Source organism: Galeopterus variegatus, unplaced genomic scaffold (genome assembly GCF_000696425.1).
Source record: "Galeopterus variegatus unplaced genomic scaffold, G_variegatus-3.0.2 Scaffold420, whole genome shotgun sequence".
Taxonomy (NCBI): Eukaryota; Metazoa; Chordata; class Mammalia; order Dermoptera; family Cynocephalidae; genus Galeopterus; species Galeopterus variegatus.
Genome location: NW_007726531.1, coordinates 477,434 through 502,937, shown reverse-complemented (window position 1 = coordinate 502,937; position 25,504 = coordinate 477,434). Strand labels below are relative to the sequence as shown.

At 39.2% G+C, this 25,504-nt stretch overlaps 1 protein-coding gene across 2 annotated transcripts in view; it reads left to right on the top strand.

Annotated features, from left to right (window-relative positions):
* The window catches only part of SF3B1 (splicing factor 3b, subunit 1, 155kDa), a 40,400-nt gene extending 36,701 nt beyond the window's left edge, over positions 1–3,699 (top strand). For both annotated transcript variants that reach the window (XM_008568522.1, XM_008568523.1), the window contains 2 exons: positions 783–999; positions 1,283–3,699. In XM_008568522.1, the coding sequence (XP_008566744.1) occupies positions 783–999; positions 1,283–1,441 (376 nt within the window). In that variant the 3' untranslated portion in view covers positions 1,442–3,699. The remainder of the gene's footprint in view (positions 1–782; positions 1,000–1,282) is intronic.
* The last annotated feature ends 21,805 nt before the right edge of the window (positions 3,700–25,504 follow it).

Sequence of the window (25,504 nt, the reverse complement as noted above, 5' to 3'; positions counted from 1 at the left end):
AGGAATACTGCTTTACTATTAAGCTGAATAAATTAGCCATTATTACAGTAAATAAGAAAAATAAGTATGTTAGTAAGTGCAAGTCTTTTTCTTATACCTTTGAGATGCTCTTACTATCTTTGGGGCAAAGTGTGTCAACTCATTTTTATACCCAGCACAAACCCCAGTGTGATATCTGGTGCTCACACTCAGTTGAATAATTATGGAATGAATAACTCATTAATTTGTCATAAACATAAATTCAGTAACATAGGATAGAGTTTTTATTTTTCTAGGCCTTTGAAAAAAATTATCAGTCTTCCCTTCCTCTTCCCAAAATGAGTTGTTCTTGAATGAAACTTAGAATTTATACAAGAAGGGATTTAATTGTAATTTAGTTATCTGTTATATACCAGTATCTGAATTTCTATCAAAGACTTTAAGTTTATAGAAGTTAAAATTAAATACTACTGTTAATCATTCTTATGTAAGAGTCACCTGTCTCCTCTTTAGCAACACAGTAAAACTAAGACTATATAGGGCTCTCTTGCTCATATTTAAGGGTTAATTAGAAAATATGGCCTATTTTTTGAGCCATAGTGTGTTTGAGTCATTAAAAGCAAAAGTTCTGAAGTGGAGTCATTAATCATTCTCAGGGATATATCAGATACATAAGATTTTAGGATGACTTTGCATCTGTTCAGTGCACTAAATTTGTAATATATTTTGTAATGTACAGGTGAGTATTTCCTGTAAAACTAAGATTGTATCTTAACGAAGAGGGTTTTTCTCCCCTTTTACAGGGACCTTGTACACAGACAGACGGCTAGTGCGGTGGTACAACACATGTCACTTGGTGTTTATGGATTTGGTTGTGAAGATTCGCTGAATCACTTGTTGAACTATGTATGGCCCAATGTATTTGAGACATCTCCCCATGTAATTCAGGCAGTTATGGGAGCTCTAGAGGGCCTGAGAGTTGCTATTGGACCATGTAGAATGTTGCAGTATTGTTTACAGGTAGGTTAAATATTTTTAAAAGATTACTCAGTGAGGAAAGTAATTTAGTTTAAGGTGTTGAATTAAGTCAGTGTTCCTAATTATCAGTAGGTTATGTTGTGCCATATGGTAGAATAGTTGTGTGGTAAGGGGTGAATTAGACTTTGTATTTGCCCATTGCCAGGTTTTTCACATCTCTACTGGGAAACATTTTGAATCATATATTTATGATTTGCTTGTTAATTGTGTTAAGGTTATATATGGTTCTTGAAAACTGAAATAATGTAACCTTTCAATTTTCTAGGGTCTGTTTCACCCAGCCCGGAAAGTCAGAGACGTGTATTGGAAAATTTACAACTCCATTTACATTGGTTCACAGGATGCTCTCATAGCACATTACCCAAGAATCTACAATGATGATAAGAACACCTATATTCGTTATGAACTTGACTATATCTTATAATTTTATTGTTTATTTGTGTTTAATGCACAGCTTTTTCACACTTTAAACTTGCTTCGATTTGGTGATGTAAACTTTTAAACATTGCAGATCAGTATAGAACTGGTCATAGAGGAAGAGCTAGAAATCCAATAGCATGATTTTTAAATAACCTGTCTTTGTTTTTGATGTTAAAAAGTAAACGCCAGTAGTGACCAAGAACAGTGATTATACACGCTATACTGGAGGGATTTCATTTTTAATTCATCTTTATGAAGATTTAGAATTCATTCCTTGTGTTTAAAGGGAATGTTTAATTGAGAAATAAACATTTGTGTACAAAATGCTAATTCGTGTGTGTTTTTTGAACATGACTTGTAAAATGCGGAACTTTGATAAAGTATTGGTTTGTGTAGAATAAATGGCTTAATTTCCTTTTCTGTCACCTGGTTTATAGGGAGTAGTTAGCAGAATACAAACTATATAAAGTGATGGCGTCTTTGTCAAAATTCCATTGTTCTGTTGATAATGACAGTGAGAAGAGCAGCTTTGGGGGTGTGTTCCCCTCAAACTAGCACAATTCCATCACCATAGAAAAATAGCACCTTTGCTGAACTGTCTTGAATAATTTTGTACTTACATAGCGCCTTTCATCTCCTGATTTCTCAAAATGCTTTACGAACATTTTTAAAGGAGGTGATTTAAATCCTGTCCAACTCTTGACAGGTCTGTGTTTAGAAAGTGGGGAAGGTATCTTTACTTCAGAACTGCTTTCTGCCTTTTGGGAGTGAGGCTACCTATGTAATGTTTAACAAAGTAAGACAATCTTTGGGCTCTTTCCCGTGTCATAAGCCACTACTCAACACTGTATTTAGTAAACACCTGTTGAGCACCTGTTGTATGCCAGCCACTGTGTTTAGATGGAGGGGATGCAAAGGTGCCAATGACCTGCCTTTACCCCTAAGAACTGCAGTATAATAGAAAGGGGGAGACTTATCTCATTACATATCCCTTGTGTACTGTGATACTACACAGTGGCAGCAGCTAAAATGTCTAAATTTGCTTCATTTTGTTTTTAGTAATTAGGTAATAAGTTGATGTGTCCAGCATAAACTGAAATACTGTTTAATTCTAAAACCATCAAGCATTAAGGCAGCACTTATTTTTTGGCAAATATTTTAAGTATATTTTCAGCTTTGCTTTATTTTATAATAAGCCCAAAATTTCTTAGTTTTAGTCCTTTTACTACTCACAGCTGTTTTGTTTTTTCTCCCAATGTTAGTACTTCTGTAAACTCGAAAGGGAAAAGAAATTCTGCAAGCAGTGTTAGTCTATGGCGACTCTGTTACAGTAAGTAAAACTGTTATAATATGGTGACGAGGTTTTGTTAGCACTTAGGTCTCCCTCCTCTTAGATGAGAAATAGCTTGTAATTGGCTGACATTTACAAAATTGATATTGAGCATTAAATGAGTTTCCAAGCAGAATCTGCAACTCCTTATTGTTCACAACTTTTTGACAGCATATAATGTCTGTGTAGTAAAGTTAAAAAATTCCAAACCATATTTCTGTTCTTAGAAGTTTTCTAGCGGGAGCCCTCATGCAACTTTAAATCTTGTTGTTCTTTACAGTTGATGTCAAATGACCTTCCGTGATTACTAATGAGAATTGTGTTCAATTAGATTTCAAAGCCAAAATTTGACTATAAGTCAGTCTTGGGAAAATTTAATTATATTGTCAACTCAAGTACTTACATGGCTTTGTTTTGCTTGAGTTCTTGCTATGTATGGAAAATATGTTTTGTGGTGGCAGTATGGAACAAAGGAAACTACTATACCTTAAGTGACTTCTTACTGATGCAAATAATTTGAAGATAAGGGAAATACTGAAAGCTCTGGACTTAAAAATTGGGACCAAATAGAGGCTCATAGATGTTTGGATTATTATATGTGCTTATTATTGGATAAGGAAGGCATTTTGTGATATACTATGTGAAAGACGCTATGTGAAGTTTTAACTATCTTCTTAAGATTAAAGACTTTCGCAATTTCTTTTGGTGTTTCTTAAAGCCAAACGTAAGCAAGAAGAAATTAATGTTCTTAAGGGGATAGAGGGTGGGTTTTTCTGTGGGCTTTTGTTGGTTTTTCTGTGGGCCATTGCCCTCTAATGGAATTGATCTCTTTGGCTGTTTGATTTTTTTTCATATTGTATTTTTAAAATTTGTTGTACGGTGCCCTGTGAGCATCAAGTACCACCAGATGAATAAAACTTATTATATCTAAAGTCTTAGTAGACCAATTTTTAATCTTAGTTGGCTCTGTATTGTTAACACACTACACTGTGTTGTGGTTGTGCCATTTTAATAATAATGTGCTCTTTGGGTTGTTTTTCAGACAAGAGAACTTAATGTTGAAAACCCAAAGAACTTTGTTAAATAAGAAAATGAAAAAGAAAAAGATCATTGCAGCAAAGATTTAGTTGTTTGGCTGTTTGGTTTCCAGTGACTCTTGAATCCCATAAGGTTAAAGGAAGCAAAAACTACATCTATCCCAGGGTTTCTCAACATTGGCATTTCAGGCCATATAAGTCTTCATTGTGGGGGGCTCTCGTGTGGATTGCAGGATATTGAGCAGCATCCCTGTCCTCTACCACTAGATTCCAGTAGCACCCCTCCACACCAGTTTGACAACCAAAAATGCCTCCAGACATTGTCTCCTGTCCCTTGGAGGGCAAAATCTACCTAGGTTGAGAACCACTGAGCTAGCCTTAGACCATTGTTTAAGTAGTACTCACATGTCTGTCTAATAGCATCTACAGTATGTATGCAGCATATACAGTGACGTATAAAGCATTTACTTTTAGGTAGCAGTTGCCTAGGAAGTAACTAGAAATATTGTTTAGCAAATACTTAAAACACCTATCTTGGGTATAACCCCACATAAGACCTGGGGAAAGCAAGCTGTGAAAATGCATAAGATGTTGAACCCTCTTCTGATCATCAGAGCATCTTGTGGCACAGTTGGAGCCAAGTGTGCAGCTCAAGGGCAAGAGTGCTGGAAGTGGCCTAGTGTCCACTTGGATTGCTGGTCTTCAGGGCCAGAGTTTTACCTGTGAGCTGGCAATAGGTGGGTTATATGGTTTGGCTGGAGGAAGAGGCCAGGCAGGGAAGGGAGACCCTTTTCTCCTCTTTTAAGAAATTCTTACAGGAAGCCATAGAAAGAATTTAAGGTGACTTGGTAGATGAGGTTTGCAAGGCAGTCAGGATCTGTAGGCAGGAGGGAGTAGGTTTAAACTTGAGAGTGTAGTTAGTGACATTTGTAGTGTTCATATGCCAGAAAAACTGAGTTTTAAGTTTTATTCATAATAGTTTATTTTGTGGATTCTAAAGAGATTATAAAAGGACATGCTTGGGCATCATGTTGGACAAATACTTTGTTTTTTATAGCCTGAATGATTACTAAATTTTTTTGGAAGGAAACTTGAGTTAGTCAGCTGAGAGGCTGTTGTGGGGGGGAGGGATTAATCTGAAGTGTTATCCTGGAATATTTTTGCTGGAAAAAAAAGCTTGCAAATAGGGTAAATTGTAAATTGGTTTTGTGTCTAATTCCCCCCAACTTTAAAAAATTTTTTCAAATGTTGAGAAAAGTTGAAATAGTACAATAAACACCTGTATATCTTCCACCTATATTCAACAATTAAAATTTTGCTACGTTTACCCTGTTTTAAATAGTATGATTTCATGAAACAATTTTCAGTCAATATTATGGAAGAGAAATTTGAGACTATACAATAGAGAAGGAGGCTGATGAGCTAAACAAAGCAAGTGACTGCTTGAATGAGTTTTTGATGAGGTGGAAGTCAGGCACAGATGGAATCCATAAAGAAGAAGATATGGTGGGACGTAGGCATGAAAAGTTAGTCCATGGCATGTCAGAGTATCAAAATATAAAGATAGTTTTATTGGTACTTTATAAACAAGTAGATGTGAGGAAAATCAAAATTCAAATAAGAAACGTAGAGTTTTAACACTGGTGCCTGTGGTATGTACAACGTACAATGTGTAATATGTAAGTGGATGCTCTTCACAGTTTTGATCACAGAAGCAGAGTATGATACATTTGGGAAGAAAAGCACTTAGCACCAAGATGATCACTGAGGAAGAACTGTTCACGTACCAAATGTCTAGGTCATTGCTACACAAAGTGTGGTCTGGAGATCAACATCAATGTCACATGGAGTTTTTTTTAGGAACACATGCTTTTAGGCTCCACCCCAGATCTACTAAATGAGAAGCTGCATTTTAATAACATCCCCAGGCAATTGATAAGTACATTAAAGTTTTGAGAAACACTAGTCCAGGACACCATTCCCAATGTGGTAATGATATGGTAATAAAAGAGACGGAAGGGCCGGCCCGTGGCTCACTTGGGAGAGCATGGTGCTGACGACACCAAGTCAAGGGTTAAGATCCCCTTACCGGTCATCTTTTTAGGGATGGTCGGTTAGCTCACTTGGGAGAGCATGGTGCTGACGACACCAAGTCAAGGGTTAAGATCCCCTTACCGGTCATCTTTTTAGGGATGGTCGGTTAGCTCACTTGGGAGAGCATGGTGCTGACGACACCAAGTCAAGGGTTAAGATCCCCTTACCGGTCATCTTTTTAGGGATGGTCGGTTAGCTCACTTGGGAGAGCATGGTGCTGACGACACCAAGTCAAGGGTTAAGATCCCCTTACCGGTCATCTTTTTAGGGATGGTCGGTTAGCTCACTTGGGAGAGCATGGTGCTGACAACACCAAGTCAAAAAGATCCCCCTACCGGTCTTTTTTTTTTTTTTTTTTTTAAAAGAAGTGTCTGTTTGGGTGTGGAAGTAAGTGGGCCTATACACAGACTGCCCAGAGGTCGTCAAAACACCTCCAGGAAGATTTGCTGAAACCTGTTAAAAGGGAGGGAACAAAAGAAGCAGACTTTTTAAAAATCATTACACAATGTAAACATTTTTTGTGACCCTTTACCATTTTTTTCCCTAGTCCCCCCCCTTCCCATCTCAGTTCCATTAAAGGAGACATTTTGTATAAAATCAATTGCTTTTTCTAGTAAAGGGAGTCAGCTCAAAGTAGTTAATGAACCTTGCAGGTATATATCCACATTGCTTCTCCTAATGCTTACTAGTTAATATTGGTCGTTGGAGACCATGGACTGCAAGAGATAGCTCACTCTCTTGCCCCTGACATCAGCTGGCTTGGGGGAGCCAGACAGCTTGTTGGGAATTCTCTCTTACTTACCATGCCCTGAGGGAAGAGAACAGGGAGTCAACATAGTATATAGCCTTAATAGTTGGCTCTGGAGTTAGTCCTGGGTTTATAACCTGGACATGCTGCTTACTGGTTGTATAACCTTGGGTGAGTTATTTGACCTCTATGCTTCAGTTCCCTAATTTGTAGAATGGGAATAATAATAGTACCTACCTCAAGAAGTGGTGGTCCTTGTGAAGATTAGCTGAGATAATGTATACAGGGCAAAATGTCTAACGAAGCATAGTGCCTAATAAATGCAACAACTGTTGGTGTTGATATACTTTGTTATTTTTATTATCATGAGGGAGTAGAACTCATTGCTGACATCAGAGGGGATGGAGATTGGTAGGTGGCTTGAGGAGAGAACACTTCGGAAACAACTCTTGAGAAAATACGAGAAGGAACTTATCAGGGACATTTAGGATTGCCCAGCAGTCCCAAGGTATTGCAGGGTATTCTCTAATATTTCTCAACAGCCCAGGTGGCTGGAGAAGGTATTCGGATGGATCTCTAGGTGCAGCAGAAGGAAAAAGGGGGGATTGGCATGAGTATAGTTGAAGACTTGAAAGCAAAGATTTTTCTGTTCAAATCTTCAAGTCATTTTAGAAGGAACTGGTGTCACTAAGTGGTGAGAAGCACCTGAGAAGCACACTAATTAAATTTTATCTCTCTGGGGATTGTGACACGATTCTGCCCCAAATGCTAACAAATGAAATAAGTACTCCAATACATTTTAGTTTTCTGATGGGCATTTTTACAATTTCATTGCACTGAGTAATTATGAGCAAATGTTCTACATGGCTTTTGAGTTTATGGAATCATAGCTTTAAGGGAGTTTGAGAAATGTATTCTCAAGGGTATAAACATACTGTCTACAACTTAAGTCAGGGGGACTTCATTCATTTACTTGACAAGTACAGAATTTACTAAATGCCAACTATCTACAAGGCACTTGCCTGCTGCTGTAAAAGATAAGATCCTTCCCTGAAAGGCACTGGAAAAAATTCAAGTAACAGGAATAGAGGAGAGAATGCCAAAACAAAGCTACAGGTGAAGTTGTCAGGAAGTTCAGAAGACAGAGCTTCTGTCATGTGGGAGAGGAGAGAAAGTTTGATTAGAAGTAAGCTTGAGGGGGAGGTGCACTGGAGCTTAACTTTTAGGGGAAAGTTAGAATTGCACATAAAGCACTGAAAGGGAGAGGGAAGAGCCTTGGCCAAGGAGTGGACATGGGAAAGCTTGGCCTGTGTCTGAGAAAGTGTGAGCTGGAGGGCAGCTAGAGTGATGAGAAATAGCGGATGATCAGATGTAGCCCCAAGAAATCAAGGCCAGTATCTGCTATATCTGTTCATATCTGAATCTCCAGCATCAAGTACAGTACCTTCCTTATTAGGCACCCAATAAGTATTTATTGAACTAATGAATGAGATGTACTTTGGATTCAGGTTATGGAAAGCTTCTAAAGGTCATTCTTCAAACTTTGTTTTATAGACAGGGTAACTACTGACTATTCAACATTCATTTATTCCTCAAATATTTATTGAAGGTTTTAAAGTAAGGAAATGGCCTAAATTGAACCGTCCTTGGTGGAAGATCAATATCCATAGTTCAATTCCTTGATCCAGAGCATAGATTTATATAAAGAATTTATCTAGCAAGTGCTCTCAGAGCAGAATTAGTTCAGAGAAGACACTCAGACTGATTAAATCATGGCCCCCACCCACCCCCTTCATTGCACCTCCTTAACTGTGATGCTGTGGCCACGCTGGTTGCTGCCTTCAAGCTAGCCAAACACTGCCAGAGAACACGGACCAACTGTGGAAGGGAATGATACCAGACTGGTTTTGTGTTCTTCAAATTACCTGCTGGTTTGCTTTTTTCCCTAAAAGTCTAATCTTTAGGGGTCTAGAGAGTGTTAGAAAGATGAATTTTTATTCCACAAGGGGGTCTAGAATATTCTGTATTTTTCAGGGGGAAATGGTTAATAGTGAATCTTCCAGAAGACCCTGGCTAATTTGACTTGCAGACTGAGAGGCTTTCTGGACATTTTCCACGTGGGGAATGGGATGGGCAGGCTGTCAGTGTTGTTCCTGGAGACTGGTACTGTGGCACTCTGTCCGGCCACACCAAGAGATCACATGTACCTTCTGTAACAAGGCAGAGAAAAAGAAGCAGGTAACACTCTGCAAATTTTAATGGTGTGTCTGTCTCCACACAAACCACACAAAATTATACATGGATTCAACTTTTTAATATTTCTTAGACAAAAAAAAAAAAAATAGGCCTCTTTTTGCTCTAGTAAGAAAAGGAAGTTTGTAATTAGATGTTAGTGTTATCAATCATCTCTGTCCAAGAAATGTTATTAAAAGGGATCAAGCCACCTAGCCCTTCTGCTGCAGTTACTGAGTCCTGTCCATGAAGGTTTACCATGATCTACATGAGCTGTCTGTCTTCAAGGGTCTCAAACGATTTGGACTTCTGGGGAAAAAACAAAACAAGAAAAAGTGGCCTGGAAAGGGATGAATGATAGCTGATTATTATATAATTATCTTGGAGAAAAAAAATAATAAAAGGACATGAAGGAAAATCCTTTGTGAATGAAATGCTGTTTCCTTGTGTGCAAAAATTTTTGTCTTGCTAGTTTAAACAAGAATCAATTAACTATGTCATAGCAAAGAGAAGGGAATTATTCTGATTTTAGTGAATGTGGGCAAATAAAGAATGTCCAATTTAAAAAAAAAGAATGTCAAATTAAGAATGTTGTCATGATTAGAATTTCTGCGTTCGAAGGAAAAATTGTAAAACCTACATTCATTCGGTAGGTAATTTAACAACATACCATGTCTGATTAGTGCTTTATAATTTCCAAACACTTTAGCATTTATTTGCTCATTTCTCACAAAGGCCTTAAAAAGTAGACACTTCTGTCTACTGTACAGAAAATTATGGCTCAAAAAGGTTAAATTGTGGTACCATCATTTGAACCATGACATGCATTCCATGGATGCATGTTCAGAGTTATATTTAACTGTTTTAACTATCGAAATTAGTTTTTGTCCCTGTTGTTCAGGAAAATATATCACTTTTTTTAGGGCTGTCATTTTTTTTTTTTACCAAAATCCTTTAGGACTGATAAAGTCAAAGAAGTCACCAGGAGACCAGGAGGATGGAAAGCCTGTTATACAGTATAGAAATAAATGAATATTTAATGTTTGATAGAGCATGAACTAATGGGAAAGAATGAAAAATAGTAGAAAATTTTTGCAAAAAAAGGCTGTTCCAAGACATATGGCTCATTGAAATATGAGACACTAAATGGAAATGAGGTAAATAATAGAAATCTGTAAATAATGTCTTGGTGCATGTGTACTTTGACAAAGACAAAACTTTTTTTGTCAGTTAACTACTTTCAAGAGGTAAAGCAATACGTCTGGCACTAAGGGGAAATCGTTTAGTTGTCACTAAATTTTAAGTATTTCCTGTAGGATGAGTTTTCACATTTCATAGATGATCACTGTATTTTTTTCCCCTCGGTGTTTCTTTCTATTTATTGTCTTGTAAACGGTAGCTCTGAGTGTATACAAATGTGTATTGGTTGTTTGATGGCTCCCTTTCCCTTCAGGTCTTGAGATAGTGTCCTCAGTCAGCAAAATATTTGAACTTACATGGTGAGCCTACTCTGAGCACCTGAGCTGCCATGCCTGTCTGACAACTGCTGGCACTGGGGTCACTTCATCTCTCATGGCCTCAGAGTATGGCCAGGTCAGAGATCAAGACAAAGGTGAGAAAAAGGGATCCCTGAGGTGGCCAGATGAGTAGAAAAATCTCTCTAACGAGCTAGCAGTTGCCCCATGTTCTGCATGCTTCGTAGGTCCACCCATATACTTCTGTTCCTCTCTTGCCCCTGTCTGAACTTGCCCCCTCTTCCAGCCTGCCCTGCCTTGGCACATATAGTTGTTGCTCTCTGGAAAAGCCCTTTGCTTCCTCTTCACCTGGCTGGCTTCTGCTAGTTCTTCGAGAATGGACTCCTTTGACTTCATTTGGACCCCACCGGCTAAGGTGCTACATTGATGTGCTCCCCTAGCCCCTGGTACCCACACACTTGTCACTGGCTCTGGGTTAAAGTTGTCTGTTCACGTGTGCGTCTTCCCTGATGATCTCTGAATGACATGAGGGCATGGGCTGGGCTCAAGACTCATCCTTATGTCCCCAAGAACCTGTCTGCTGCTCAATGTATGTGTGCTGAAGGAATCAGAGGGAGAAAGCTGCCCCCTGAATTATTTCAGACCAGTTATTACTGCCAGGAGTTGTGCAAGAACTTCTAAGGAGCAAAGCAAGTAGCCATATTTTTAGGCAAATAATTCTTTGGTCTTAATTCACAAGGTGTGAGAATATTCTATTTCATAATCTGATTGAGGAAATCATGTAAACTGCTGTTCTGTGAAAAACTTTTGTCAAAATACTCGATTTTCTATAACATTCTTAGCTTCTGACAGGGGGCAGCAGAGCCCAGGAAAACAAAGGCTGGTCCCTTTGGCTTTTGGCTTGCAAACCTTTGGAGCTACATCTTTTAACAATTTTCAAGAGAAACCAGCCCTTGAAATCTGACAAATCTCACCAAATAAATAATGAATGAAGACTTTAAGGTAAAGGCCACCTTTTATTAATTTAATACTGTTTGAAGGCACCACAAATGATTTACTGTCTTTTTAAAGGAAAAGAAAAGATGTATTTTTTAATAATGCAAATAACCATCTCATTTTACTACAAAGTCTTAAAAAAGGTGGGCACTTATTTTTTTGCCAGAGATTGTAAAATGATGCTAGAGTATGAAATATTTCCGTCTGGTGTTTGGGAGAATGTCAGTATTTGAAAATTATGGGCCGGCCCAGTGGCGCACTGCTACAGTACGCCGCTTGGGAGTGCGGTGGCGCTCCCGCCGAGGGTTCGGATCCCACATACAGACTGGCCGCTCACTGGCTGAGCGAGGTGCGGGTGCAACACCGAGGGTTGCGATTCCGTTGCCGGTTCTGGTCCGGTACGGGCGCGACACTGAGGGTTGCGATCTGTTGCCGGACACGAAAAAAGACAAAAAAAAAAAAAAAAAAGAAAATTATGACCACATGCTGGGTCTATCATCCCCTCCCCGCCAACCCCCTAGGGGTAAAAAGAAAGACACAAGTAAACAAAACAAAACAAAGCAGCGAAAGCAGTTGAGATGATAACTAAAGCAAATAGGCAGAACTTAATTCCCCCTACCCCAACCATCATGGCATGAGCCCTCCGGAGGGGGCCCAGGCTCATGCCTTGTGCCCCTTCTGTGTCCAGTGCCCAGCACAGGCCTGGCGTGTGACAGCAGGTGCTCAGCAAATGTGTGTGGGAATGAAAGAACACCTCTGGCCTGATCACATCTAAGTTCTCCAGGGGAGTTCCCAAGTCATACATTACATCCAATTGTCCCATAAAAAAGCTCACGTGGGGAATTTGCATTCAGAAACATGATCACCCCACGCATGTACTATCCCACATCTAACTTCAAGGACCCTGCTCCTTTCCCATTATTTAAAACCATGCAAAGTAGAGTGGGGGAAATCCCACGTGGTTGCCCATGGGTTTGCACAGGGAAGAGACATACAGGTGGGCTGGATCTAGAAGAAATTTGACCCACAGCCCACATGATCACCTTGAAGCCAGGAATGCAAAAGAGGTTTCCAGGATATCCTGAGGTTCTCTGATGTCCTCTCTTAGTCTAGAAGTCTTAGAGTAGTTCAGTCTAATTCCCTCATGTTCCTCTTTCCAGACCTGCTGCAATGCATTACATGAAATGTTCTGTCTTCTTATTGTGTTAGTGCTTAGACCTCTGTCTCTAAGCCCTGTCTGTTAGGTTCTGTTTGTGCTTCTCAGAGGTGGATTTTTACCTGTTCTTGACATAGGGGAGAAGTACATGTGATGATGAAGGCAGAGATTGGACTGATGCATCTGCAAGCCAAGGAAGGCCAAGGACTGCTGCAGCCTCCAGAAACTAGGAACAGATTCCCTCCCTCTCAGAGCCTCTGGGAGGAACCAACCCTGCTAACACCTTGATTTCGGACTTTTGGCCTCTGGAACTGTGAGAGAATAAATTTTTGTTTGAAGCTACCTAGATTGTGGGAATTTGTTACAGCAGCTCTAGAAGATTAATGTGGTTTCCTTTTTATTAATATGGTTATGAACAGCAAAGAGGGGATTGGGAGAAAGGAGAGAATGCTAGTGATAGTTTTCTGACTCGGGCTCTGTAGGCAAATGAAGGTGAGTCACCATCTCTTCCTCCCCATCATGTTTGTAATTCAAAGGTGGCTAGGATGATAGTTAAGAAATTTTGCATAAGGAGCTCAAATTTTGCATAAGGAGCCTTCTAGGAAGGAAGCAATTGAGACGCTGTCCAGTAGAAATAAAATGCAAGTCGTATATGTAATTTTATGTTTTCTAGTGGCCACATTAAAAAAAGTAGAGAAAAAGGTGAAATTAATTTTAATATGTTTTCTTTAACCCAATATATCCCAGATATGATCATTTCAGCATGTAATCAATATAAAACATATCAATGAGAAAAAAAAAAAAACCCACAAAAAACCCTTGGTTCTTGGCAATTGGTAAGAACCTGGCCATTTCTTTCCTTTTTTTTTTTTTTTGGTGGTGGGAAGGGAGGGTTATTTTTTAAATTTTTAAATTTTTTAAAAGTTTGTATTGACTTTTTTTATTATTGAAAAATAATTGATTGTTCGTATCTGTGAATATATCAATACCTGTGTGTAATATGTGATGCTAAAACCAGGATAATTAGTATATTCAACAATACACAATGTAATCATTTTTTTGGACCTTTACTAATTTCTCACTAACCCCCCGTCTTCCTCTCCTTTTCCCACCTCTGGTGGCCTCAGTTCTGTTCTCTTCTCTTGAAATTTCAATGAATTATTGTGATTCTTTTCTTTTCTTTTCTTTTTTTAGCTCCCACTTATGAGTGGGGACATGCAGTATTCTTCCCTCTGTGCCTGGCTTATTTCACTTATAATTTTCTCCAAGCTCATCTGTGTTGTTGCAAATGGCAGAATTTCATTCATTTTTATGGCAGAGTAGTATTCCATTGTGTATATACCACATTTTCCTTATCCAGTTGTCTGTCAATGGACATTTAGGTTGGTTCCATATCTTGGCCATTGTAAATAGAGCTGCAGTGGACATGGGAGTGCTGGTGTCCCTTTGACCTGGTGATCTTCATTCCTTTGGGTATATACCCAGAAGTGGGATTGCTGGATCGTGTGGTAGATCTATCTGCGGTTGTATGAGAAACCTCCACACTGTTTTCCACAGTGGTTGTGCTAATTTACAGTCCCACCAACAGTGTAGGAGTATTCCTTTCTTTCCACATCCTCACCAGCATTTGTTACTCTGTGTCTTTTTGATGATAGCCAGTTTAACTGGGGTGAGATGACATCTCAATGTGGTTTTAATTTGCCTGTTGATTAGTGATGTTGAGCATTTTTTAAAAGTGCCTTTGGCCATTTGTATGTCTTCCTTCGAAAAATGTCTATTCAGCTCCTTTGCCCATTTTTATTATTATTATTATTATATATTTTTTTATTTTGTCAATATACAATGTAGTTAGTTATTGTGTCCCATCACCGGCCCATTTTTAAATTGGGTTATTTGGCTTTTTAGTGGATAGTTGCTTGCGTTCCTTGTATAGTCTGGATATTAATCCCATGTTGGATGAATAGTTTGCAAATATTTTCTCCCACTCTGTAGGTTGTCGTTTCACTATGCTGATTATTTCCTTTGCTGTGCAAAAGCCTTCTAGTTTGATATAATCCCATTTATTTATTTTTTTGTTGTTGCTTGAATTTTTGGGCTCTTGTTCAAAAAGTCTTTGCCAGTCCTACTTCCTGAAGTGTTTCCCCTATATTTTCCATTAGTAGTTTTACAGCTTCAGGTCTTAGATCTTTAATTCCTTTTTTGTTGATTTTGGTATAGGGTGAGAGGTGCAGGAATGGGACCAGCAGACAGCCATATATTATTTGGGTTGATATGAATGCAGAGTACTGACGTTTTATGCCTCATTTGTTTCCATGAAAAATGTACAAGTGACGGTGCTGAGTCTGCAAGCAAAGGATGGAGCCTTTGTGTGTGCTGCTGAGGCCCAGGGAGGAGGCCAGGAAATGAAAACCATGTGGCCCAGACTTGGGCCTTGAGGCTTCAAGCTTCCCCAGAAGGAAGAAGAAAAAAAGTGTGCTAGATGTTCTTGGGTGATAATGATGAGAAGATGAACCAGGCCTGGGTTCCTCGGCTTCTTGTATTTTTCTTGAGCAAATGTTTCTGTTCTTTAGGCAGCTTAACAGCAAAATCACATTTCATTTGTTAAAATTTGACAAAATTGGGCAGACTAAGAGCCCCAGGATGCTGTAGTAAAAATGAGTTATAAAATTTAAATAAGTCTTAAGTGACTTGGCTTCAGGCATTTTCTGTAGTTAAATAAGAGAAATCATGTAAATTTATATCTTGCTTTTTCTTACTGTCCTCTACTATGGTGGCCATGACTTTATTTAAATGTGCTCATGTTTACAACTCTAGTCTTTAAGAAGAACGAGCAAAGAAAGTTTTTCCTTTAACCCCTCATTTTCTCTTTAACCCACTGTTGTACAAAGAATCCAGCTAAGGGTGCCTAGAAAAGCACACTCGAGAAGTGGACTCCCATAAGGGCACAGCAGCACAACAGCAGGTATCAGAATGTGAATAAAGAAAAAGGACGGACACTGCTGTGTGGGAGAGAAGTCAAAAGATTTTTTACCTCAATTTGGAAAATTGATTTTGCCAGAAGGATCATAACAAGCGTGTGTGTGTGTGTGTGTGTGTGTGTGTGTGTGTGTGAGAGAGAGAGAGAGAGAGAGACAGGGTGGTGGGAGATCTTACTAACATACAGGTATTGTGGTCAGGTGTGAACAATAAATACCTCTCACATCAAAAGCATTGAAGCAAAGCAGAGAAGTGCTGATACTTTTCATGCAAAGCTTTCTTTTTTTTTTTTTTTTTTAAAGATGACCGGTAAGGGGATCTCAACCCTTGGCTTGGTGTTGTCAGCACCACGCTCAGCCAGTGAGCAAACCGGCCATCCCTATATAGGATCCGAACCCGCGGCCTTGGTGTTATCAGCACCGCACTCTACCGAGTGAGCCACAGGCTGGCCCGGAAAGCTTTCTAAATAGATTAAAAATACGTATCTGAGTTATAGGGGCAGCTTTTCAAACATTTACCTTTACAGAGGATTTCACCCCAAGTGACTGAGATTAGCAATAAACCCTCATAAAACCAAATTAATGAGATGATCACTGGTTATTGAGAAGAGGAGCTGGAATAAAGAGGGAAAGTGACTTTTCTCCTAAAAATGGTCAGTGGTTTTACATTTAAATCTTTGAGACAATTCATTGACTCTCATGAACTGGAACAACTTCAAAGATTCTTTAATCCAACCTGCCTCAGTTGAGTAAACTGAGACCCAGAAAGACTCCAAGTCTTGCCCATGGCTCCTGGTGGGAAAGCAGCTGAGGCAGCCCTGAGTCCTCCCTCCACACCTGGTGAAAAGGCCAGGGAGGCTTCCTCCTGAGGGCTGGGACTTAGCATGCAGGGGCAGTTGCTCTGGGATAAAAAGATGCTGCTTTTGATATCCTCTCAGTTAAAAAGTTTGAATGTAACATCTGCTAGAGAGAGGGAAAAAAAATTCCAACTGGCTTCCTTTCTTATTTCTTATTTAAGAAGGGGGGTGGGAAGGGGGCTGGAAGTTGAAAGACAGTAACATGAGCAATGAAAACACTGTGTGATCCACAATTAGAAAGTGAAATGGTTTACAGATGCCACCAAAAAAAAAAAAAAAAGAAAGAAACAGGGAAAAGGCAGTTTTGAACAAAGGGTGCACCTCTTCTTTACCTTCCACAGCAACCAGGTAAAGAGATCAGTGCTAATAAATATCTCCACTAGAAACCTTCTTGAGTATTTATTCACCTGATACAAGTGACAGTAGAGTATATGTAACATATGTTTTGTATTCAGAAGATTTCTATGCTTCTTCATCCTAGTCCTGAGCTAATCAAAGTGGACATTCTTGTCCTGGAGGTTCTTTCTTCACAGATTGCAAATCAGACTAGGAATTGTAAGAACAGGCACGGGCTGGTATGTAATGAGCTTCTGCCAAAGGATGACGACTTGAATGCACCAAGCTAGTCAAAATGACAAAAGTTTATTCTTGGGTTTGCCCATCTCTTGATACCGGATATTCACTCCTTATTCAGCCAGGCAGTAAACTCCCCTTATAGTTAGTTATCTTGCCCAATAGACTCCTTCCTGCCAGCTGGCCCAAGCAGGATCCGAACCCTTAGACCTTTGTGTTATAAGGCTGTGCTGTAACCAACCGAGCTAATTGGCTACCTGGTATTTTTTTGTTTTAAATCATTAAGCCAGAACTACCTGAGAGAAGCCTGGAAGATCAGGACAGATGCTCCTTGGTGGTCACCTGGTGTGATTTACTTAGTATGAATGAGATTTCTCCAACTACTGTTGAACATGGGTAGCCATATTTTGATCATTGTAGATTATAAGTGATAATGATACATATTTTATTTCCCTAGACCATTGGTGACTTAAAAGGTTTCAATTAAGAATGTGTTTGGCCACAAGTCGCAGAAACCCCAATTTATGGAGTCTTAAACACAGGAGTTTCTATTTCTTGCTTAACAGGAAGTCTGGAAGTAGGCATCTGATGGTGGTGTTTTGGTGGCTAAAGATGCTGGGGCCAGCATCCTGTGCATCTCTTGGCTTTCCCCTTACAGTTGAAGCATGTCTGAATAGCAGCCAACATGCCCAAATACTGGGCAGGAAAAAGGGGAGGCCAGCTGTATCCCAGCACTTTTTATTAGGAAACCTAAAGCTTTCTCAGACCACACCTCCAAGCAGATTTCTGCTTATATCTCATTGGCCAGAACTGTGTCATGGGGACACCTCCACCTGCATAGGAAGGAGAAGAAACAAGGAAGGATTATCATGGTAAATTTAGACCAATTTTGATCCACCTGAGACTGGGCACGTCACTACTCTGAACCAAACTGGGGTTTTGTTAACAAGGTAGAAGGTAGAAGATGGTGGTGGATTTTTAGTAATCACTAGTAGTGTGTATCAAATAATGGAGTTCCAATTTAATATGTTTACATGTGTCATTTTTACTGTTAATAGCACACACGCATATTTAAAATGTGAATTTTTTTACTACATTATTTCCTCTTCTTTACTTCTGTTTTGATAGCCTTATAGTTTCCATATAGTTTTCTTTGAAATGGCATTGGCATCTACAGTCTTAAAAAGAAGCATTGTTAAGACTAAACTTAGCTGTTTGCCTCCAGGGTTCTGACATGCGCAGAACTATGTCAGTTTCCTCGTACATACATCTTCCTGAGCAGCTGGAAGTCATTTCCAACCTAAGCATTTCACATTTCATGGATGGGTGAACTTTACAATAACTTTCGAAGCAACTACTCTAAAGCTCATGCATCCTTGATTGGACACTTGACTAATCCCATTTGTTTCATCGGTGCTGAAATATTTAAAAACACTAAGAATGTCCTTACCGAAGTTGTAAAAGAGATGCAAGAAAGGCACAAAGAAAAAAATCAGGTCCTCTCTTGTCCCTTCTCAGTATGTTCAGTATATTCCTTACACGACAGCCGGAGTAATCCTTCAAAATAAAAAGTAGACCATGCCAAGCTCCTGTTCTAATCCTGCAGTGGCTTCCAGTCATACTGGACAAAATCTGAAGTGCTTACAGTGGCTTTTCAGGCCCCGTGTGACCTGGTGTCTGCCTGTCTCTCACTTTACATTTTCTACCTCCTCCTCCTCACTCTGCTGTGGCTTCTTTTTTGTCCCTCTAATAAACCAACCATGTTTCCATCTCAGACCTTTGCCCTTGCTCTTCCCTTGGCCTGGGGTGTTGTTTTCTCAGGTATTTGCATGGATTACTGCTACCTTTACTCAGGTTTCTGCTCAAATGTCACTTTTTTTTTTTGGTTGCTGGCCGGTATGGGGATCCAAACCCTTGACCTGGTGTTATAGGGCTGAAATATGTCACCTTTGGAGGGCTTTCTCCTGACCACCCTGTCTAATGTATCACCCCACCCTCCATGATTCTCTATCCCCTAAACCTGCTATATTTTTCTACAAGGCCCTATTGTAAGCTGGCATCGCACTATATATTTACTGGTTTGCTTGTTTGTTATGTGTTCCCTACTAGAATGTGAGTTTAACAAGGGTAAAAACTCTGTTATGGGCCGGCCCGGTGGCGCACTAGAGAGTGCGCCGCTTGGGAGCACAGCGGCGCTCCCACCGAGGGTTCGGATCCCATGTGGAGACGGTTCCCGCTCACTGGCTGAGCGCGGTGCGGGCGCAACACCGAGGGTTGTGATCCCGATACCGGTCAGTAAAAAAGACAAAAAGGAAAAAAACAAAACAAAACAAAACAAAAAAACAAACAAAAAAAAAACTCTGTTATGCTTATCTCTTTGTCCTCAGTGCCTAGAATTGTGTCTGGTACCAGTAGATATGCAATAAATATTAATAAATATTTGTTGGATTAATGAATAGAGTTTAGAAAATGGGTTCTACTACCACATATTCAGAAGACTAGTGAATGGATCAGAGCTAGTTGGATAATTTCTTTCTTTTTTCCCCTGGTAATTTCTCCTGGTATTTTATTAAATTTGTAGGAATAGAACTTAACAATAAGAAGGCCCCATTAAATCAAACAATATTACACTGAAATGTGGGTGTGGTGTGGTTATTTCTTGAATCATTCATTCAACAAATATTTATTAAGGTCTCTTCCTTAAGGAAATGCCAATGATTTTTCATATTTAACATGTTACCTCTATATTTCCCTGTAGAGTTAACTCTGCATTAACTATTAATAAAAGGGGCCAAGAGAAAGGTTTCTAAATGTTTCTGAGGACTCAATTTTTGGCCCTGTATTATGAACATTGTTTTATTGATGACATAAATGAAGCTATAGAATGCTGTACACACACACACACACACACAAACCAATTTAGTAAATGATAGGGAACCACTTATCTCAGTAATATTATAAGATGATTTTAAAATGCCTGGACTAGCAGAAGTAATGAGATGTTCCACCGAAGAAAAGAAATCAATTGATAAGAGGACATGCTCAAAGAGGAGAGCTGAGGTTTAACAGCAACATGTTGGAAAAGATTTAGAATTACAATCACTGTGACTCAGTAGTATACTGTGATTATCACTAAAATGAATGCAAACTTGGGTGAGCTAATATAATGATATTAATATATTATTAATAGCTAATATACTGTAATGTATATTGTCAAATAAAAAACAAATCTTCACTTAGTAAGGAGAGACTTCACAGAAAGGATTATTGCAAGGAGGGGAAAGAGACTTTTGCAGTAAGGGGGTGGGGGGGAACTATTGCAATAGGGAGAATGCTTTGACCATAAGATCTGCAAGCTTCTCTCAATAATTAGGCAAAAAGGGGCCGGCCCGTGGCTCACTCGGGAGAGTGTGGTGCTGATAACATCAAGGCCACGGGTTCGGATCCCATATAGGGATGGCCGGTTGCTCACTGGGTGAGCGTGGTGCTGACAACACCAAGTCAAGGGTTAAGATCCCCTTACTGGTCATCTTTAAAAAAAATAATAATAAATAATAATAATAATAATTAGGCAAAAAGAGTTTTTCTTTTACAGAGAGTAATAAACACAGACAGAACCAGATGTGGAGAAGTGGGATGAAAGGTGGTGTGATGGGTTAGGAGATCCAGGAATGTTTGGCCCTGAAGCCCAGCCTATTCTCAGGAGAGGCTGTGTGCTGGCTCAGGCTGGTGAGGGCTGAAGTTTGGGGGCCTGGAGGAAGGAAGGCAGCTTAACCAAAGTGTGCTGAACAAGTGTTTCATACTGACTGATCAGTCTAGAGGAGCAGTTCAGCTAACCATTTACGAGGCAAAGAATGGGAATTTTAGGGCCAGCTGGTTATCTCAGTTGGTTAGAGCATGGTGCTGATAACACCAAGGTCAAGGGTTCTGCCAAAAAAAAAAAAAAGAATGGGAATTTTGAGGCTGTCTGGCCTTGTAAACAGGGGGAGTCATCCAGAGTCTTATCTAAGTCATATGGGGAAAGGTGGTTCTTTTCAGTAAACCATTCTCCACAGTACAAAGGGCAGGGGGATTTCTTAATCTTCACTGTTTGCCAGGACGACATGGCTCAAGTAAAATTTGACATTCATATAATGTACAAATTACATATATTTACATATACAAAAAGCTCATGGAAAAATTTGTATTATCTTTTAGTTCTATTTTTCTATGAACTTTTTGAAGAATCCTCATAAACACATGTGAACACACACACACATATATAAAAATGATAGAGAACCACTTACTTCAGTAATATTATAGAATCAGAATTCTAAAATGCCTTGACTGGCCTGAAATAATGAGATACCCCACCAGAGAAAGGCAATCAATTGATAAGAAGGCATACTCAAGGAGAGGAGCTAATTATATACATAATAGCTAATGTAGTGCCAGCTGCCTCTTTAGTATCAGGGAGATGACAGTCACCTTTACCTTGATCAGATAACTGGTGGCCCAGAAAGGCAAATATGGCTCCACCCCCCAATATTATTTGGCAAGCACTTGGGTTTAAAGTTCTGAATACGAAAGCCTTAAGTTGGGGCTAATTCTAGCTCCCCCTGTTCCTTATGTCTTTACACTGGGCCATAGCCACACATTTACCTTTGGTTCGAGTCTGGTCCCTGAGATATCTGAACTTGCAACCTCTAATCAAGAGTACTGTAGACCCACCCTTTGAGGAATGTGTACAAACTGGATCATATTCAGGAAAAAAACAAAACAGATGTCAAGGGTCAGAAACAATGGCCACCACATGAGGAGCTGGAGATGTTAGTCTGGAGAAGGTGGGGCAGGAAGTAGGTGGGGTTGGCAAATGATGGGAGAGGTCATCATAACTGTCTCCAAACATCAGAAATGCTGCCATGTGGCAGAAGAGTTGGACTTGTCTGTTTGATCCCGAAAGGATGGTACTAGGACAAGTGGGAGGAAGCTACTGGGAAATAGGTCTTGTATCAGCAGAAGGAAGCATTTTCTTCTTTTTTTTGGTGGCTGGTTGGTATGGGGATCTGAACCCTTGACTTTGGTGTTATAACACCGTGCTCTAACCAACTGAGTTAAACGGCCAGCCCAAGAAGCACTTTCTAAGAGTTGCTTTCAGGAAGAGGGGCTCTCCATGTCGTGGAAGTTTTGCTGCAAAGCTTCATGGCAGAGCTGCTGGAAGAGATCCAACTGTTGAATTGGTACTGGGTTAAGTAGCTTTGAAATTCCCTTCTTACTGTGAGACTCTGATTCTTTGAAATAATGTAAAACCCCATTGTTTTGGCCTCCTTGATTTAGAATGAATATAAATCTAATAGTGGGATAGGATAAATTTTTCCTCTACAATGTTTTATAATATTATATTACAATAATTTTATAATATTTATGAAATTATTATAATATAATATAGTGTTTTCTAAAACATTTAGAAAAATATTTTAACTACCTAAAATCAATTAATAAAAATAATAATGTTGATTATGCACATGATACTATTCTTACAGTTTTATAGAACAATAACAGAGTGTACAAGGAAAAAATTCCCCCACGGGAATATATAGTTTATATGAGAAGACTTGATAAACCCATGAAGCAATAAGTGAGCCAGAAATTATGATTATTTGTATCTTATATATTTACAAAATGAAGTGAAATTAGAAAAAAATAATGTGCTGTGTGGAAAACTCAATAAAAGTAAAAGCGGGCCAAGTGAATATAGTGAGTGTGGTTTACACACAAAATATCAGAACATAAATCAAATATTACTAACCAGGTATTGGAAATCAGGCTGTGTTAGAAAAACTTCTGTCTAAACACTGTACAGACAAATTGAAGAGTCATTGTGGACAACTTCAAGTAGGGGGAAGATGTTGAATTTGTTCCTGAATGTTGGCTATAAGAACCACCAGGCTGAAGAATGGCTTAGAGGGAGGACTGAGGAAGGTGAGTAGGCAGGCAGGACAAGCAGGTTGTCCAGCAGGGAGGCTATGTGTCAGGAGTGGAGGGGAATAGGATTGGAAGGACCCATTGTGACACTGAAAATCAGGAGGAGATGTTTGTACTCAGTGCACCAAGGAAGCCAATGTAAGCTGCTCAACCAAAGAACGAAATGCTGTGAGAAAAATAAAAGAGCAGTGTCCAGTTCATTCCCTAAATATTTACTGAGCACTTTATTTTGCACCAGGCATGCACAAGATGCTGAGGATCCCAGTACTTCAAGGATTTACAGTGAAATGGGTGAGAAGGACAAGTAAATAACATTAGAATTCCATTTGATACATCTTGGATGGACAACACAGGGCGACGCAACCTGTGCAAAGTGGCGTGGAGAATAAGTGGGAGGTAGGACAGTCACAGAGAGTGCAGGACTCTGGAGGGTAGGAGGGGCAGCAGGTAAGGGTGAGAGGTGGGCCAGGCCAGGGCAGGAAGGGACTTACATGATATCAATAATAGCGAGTATTTTTCAGGGTAAATCAAGCTGCAAGAGGGAATGAGATTGTGAAGGGATTGAGAAGAGAGAAGGCAAAAAAGGAACCCTGGGGAACCCCATGATTTCCTTTTATACCCAGATAATCATCTGTGAGATACTGATCATCTGCTGCCAAAGCAAACTTCCAGTAGCCTCTGCCAGACACCACTCACTGGTGGACCTAGTTTTATGTCTTCATAGAAAAGTAACAAAATATTCATTTTCTTGAAAACAAGATTCCGTGACTGATATTTTGTTGTTGTGTTGTTGTTGTTGTTGTTTTTACTACTTAGAATTAGGAATATTTCTATGATAGACTTAAATGCTTTCCCAGGATTGGTCGCATATTCTTACACTAAAATACCACACAGTCACTAAAAATGATGCGTAGAAGAGTATTGAAAGACATAGGGAATTGTTCATTTTATACATGAAAAAAAAGCTGCTATAAAACAATACAGATTACTCATCAACAAAAACAGATTAATCATCTCCTCTTTCTGAGTCTCATTTTCCTTTTCTATAAAATAAAGGCATTAGATTAATAATATTTAAGGGGGTCTAATTGTAAAATTCTGTGACCTAGAAAGAATACTTTATTTTTCCATTACCTTCCTACGTGTTCTCCCTTTTTCCTTTCTATTTTACAAATCTAGAAAATAAATAGTAGTTCAGTAATAATATATTTAATTAATATAATATTTAATCTAAAAAATTCTGTTTTATTATTAGTAGGTTATATGATATACAGATATGATAGGTATTTGAGTATTTATGTATACTTAAAACTTTGCTAAATATTAAGAATTCTACAAACTTCATCTTGAGGGAGTTTATAATTCAGTAGGAAAGAAATGGATATGCCTGTATAAACTGACTAATAAAAATTTATGAATAATAAAAATCCCCAAACCAAAACCACGCATTCCATAACTGCATAGAAAAAAGACCAGAGAGGAACCAATGACTTCAGCACGTACACTGATTTTCTCCTGAAGTGACTTAATCGACAGAGAAGGGGAAACATTTTCTACCACTACCCTGAGGCCCCACCAGCCTTCCTGAAGCTTTGAGGCTCTAGGAAGTACTGCTATTCTATCAGCTGACTGTCCTACCCCACACAGCCACAGCAAACTGCTCTGCCCTGTAGAATGACCACCTCCAGCCCTCCTGCCCTTTCACTGCTGTACCTGCTCTCAACTTCCAGTCTCCCTGTTAAGGACTGAATGTGTGTGGCCCTCCAAAATTCTTATGTTTAAGTCCTAATCCCCAATGTGAAGGTATTGGAGGTGGGGCCTGTCTAAGTTCTTTTCTGCTGCTATAACAAAATCCCACCAACTGGGTAATTTGTAAATAATAGAAATTTATTTCTTGTAGTTCTGGAGACTGGGAAGTCCAAGATCAAGGTACCAGCAGATTCAGTGTGTGTTGAGGGCCCATTGCTCATAGATGATGCCTCCTCTGTGTCCTCAAATTCATGAAGACTTCACCCTCATGGCTTAATCACCTCCTAAAAGCCCCACCTCTTAATATTATCACACTGGCAATGAAATATCAACATATGAATTTTGAGGAAAACACATTGAGACAACAGTAGGGCCTTTGGGAGGTAATTATGTTTAGTTGAGGTCATGAGGGTGGGGGTCCCCATGATGGGATTACTCAGAACTAATGTATGTGTCCAAAACAAACCCCACAACATTAATATAGGAACTAGTAAATAACACTTTAAAAGCTCTAGTTCATATTCTCAGTGGGATTTGAGAGAATATTTCATGGATAAAACATAAGGAGATCAGTGTGGAAAAAACTACCTGAGAACAAGAAAGAATTCTTGAAAGTTTTAACAAAACAAAATGAGAAACCACCATTGCTGCCCTCCCCAAAACCCCACTTCAATAAAGGAAGTAAGCTGTGAGCTTGACACCTTAAAAAAGAAAATTTATAATTTACAAGGCCAACTTAAGGAACAGCCAAATGCCCAAAGAGTACAATTCTAAAGGATAAGAGATGAATATGTGAAGAAGAGATTTTATATCTGGGCAGAATGTATAAGAGTTCTAGAAGGAGAAAAAAGGAGAACAAATAATCAAAGAAATAATAGAAG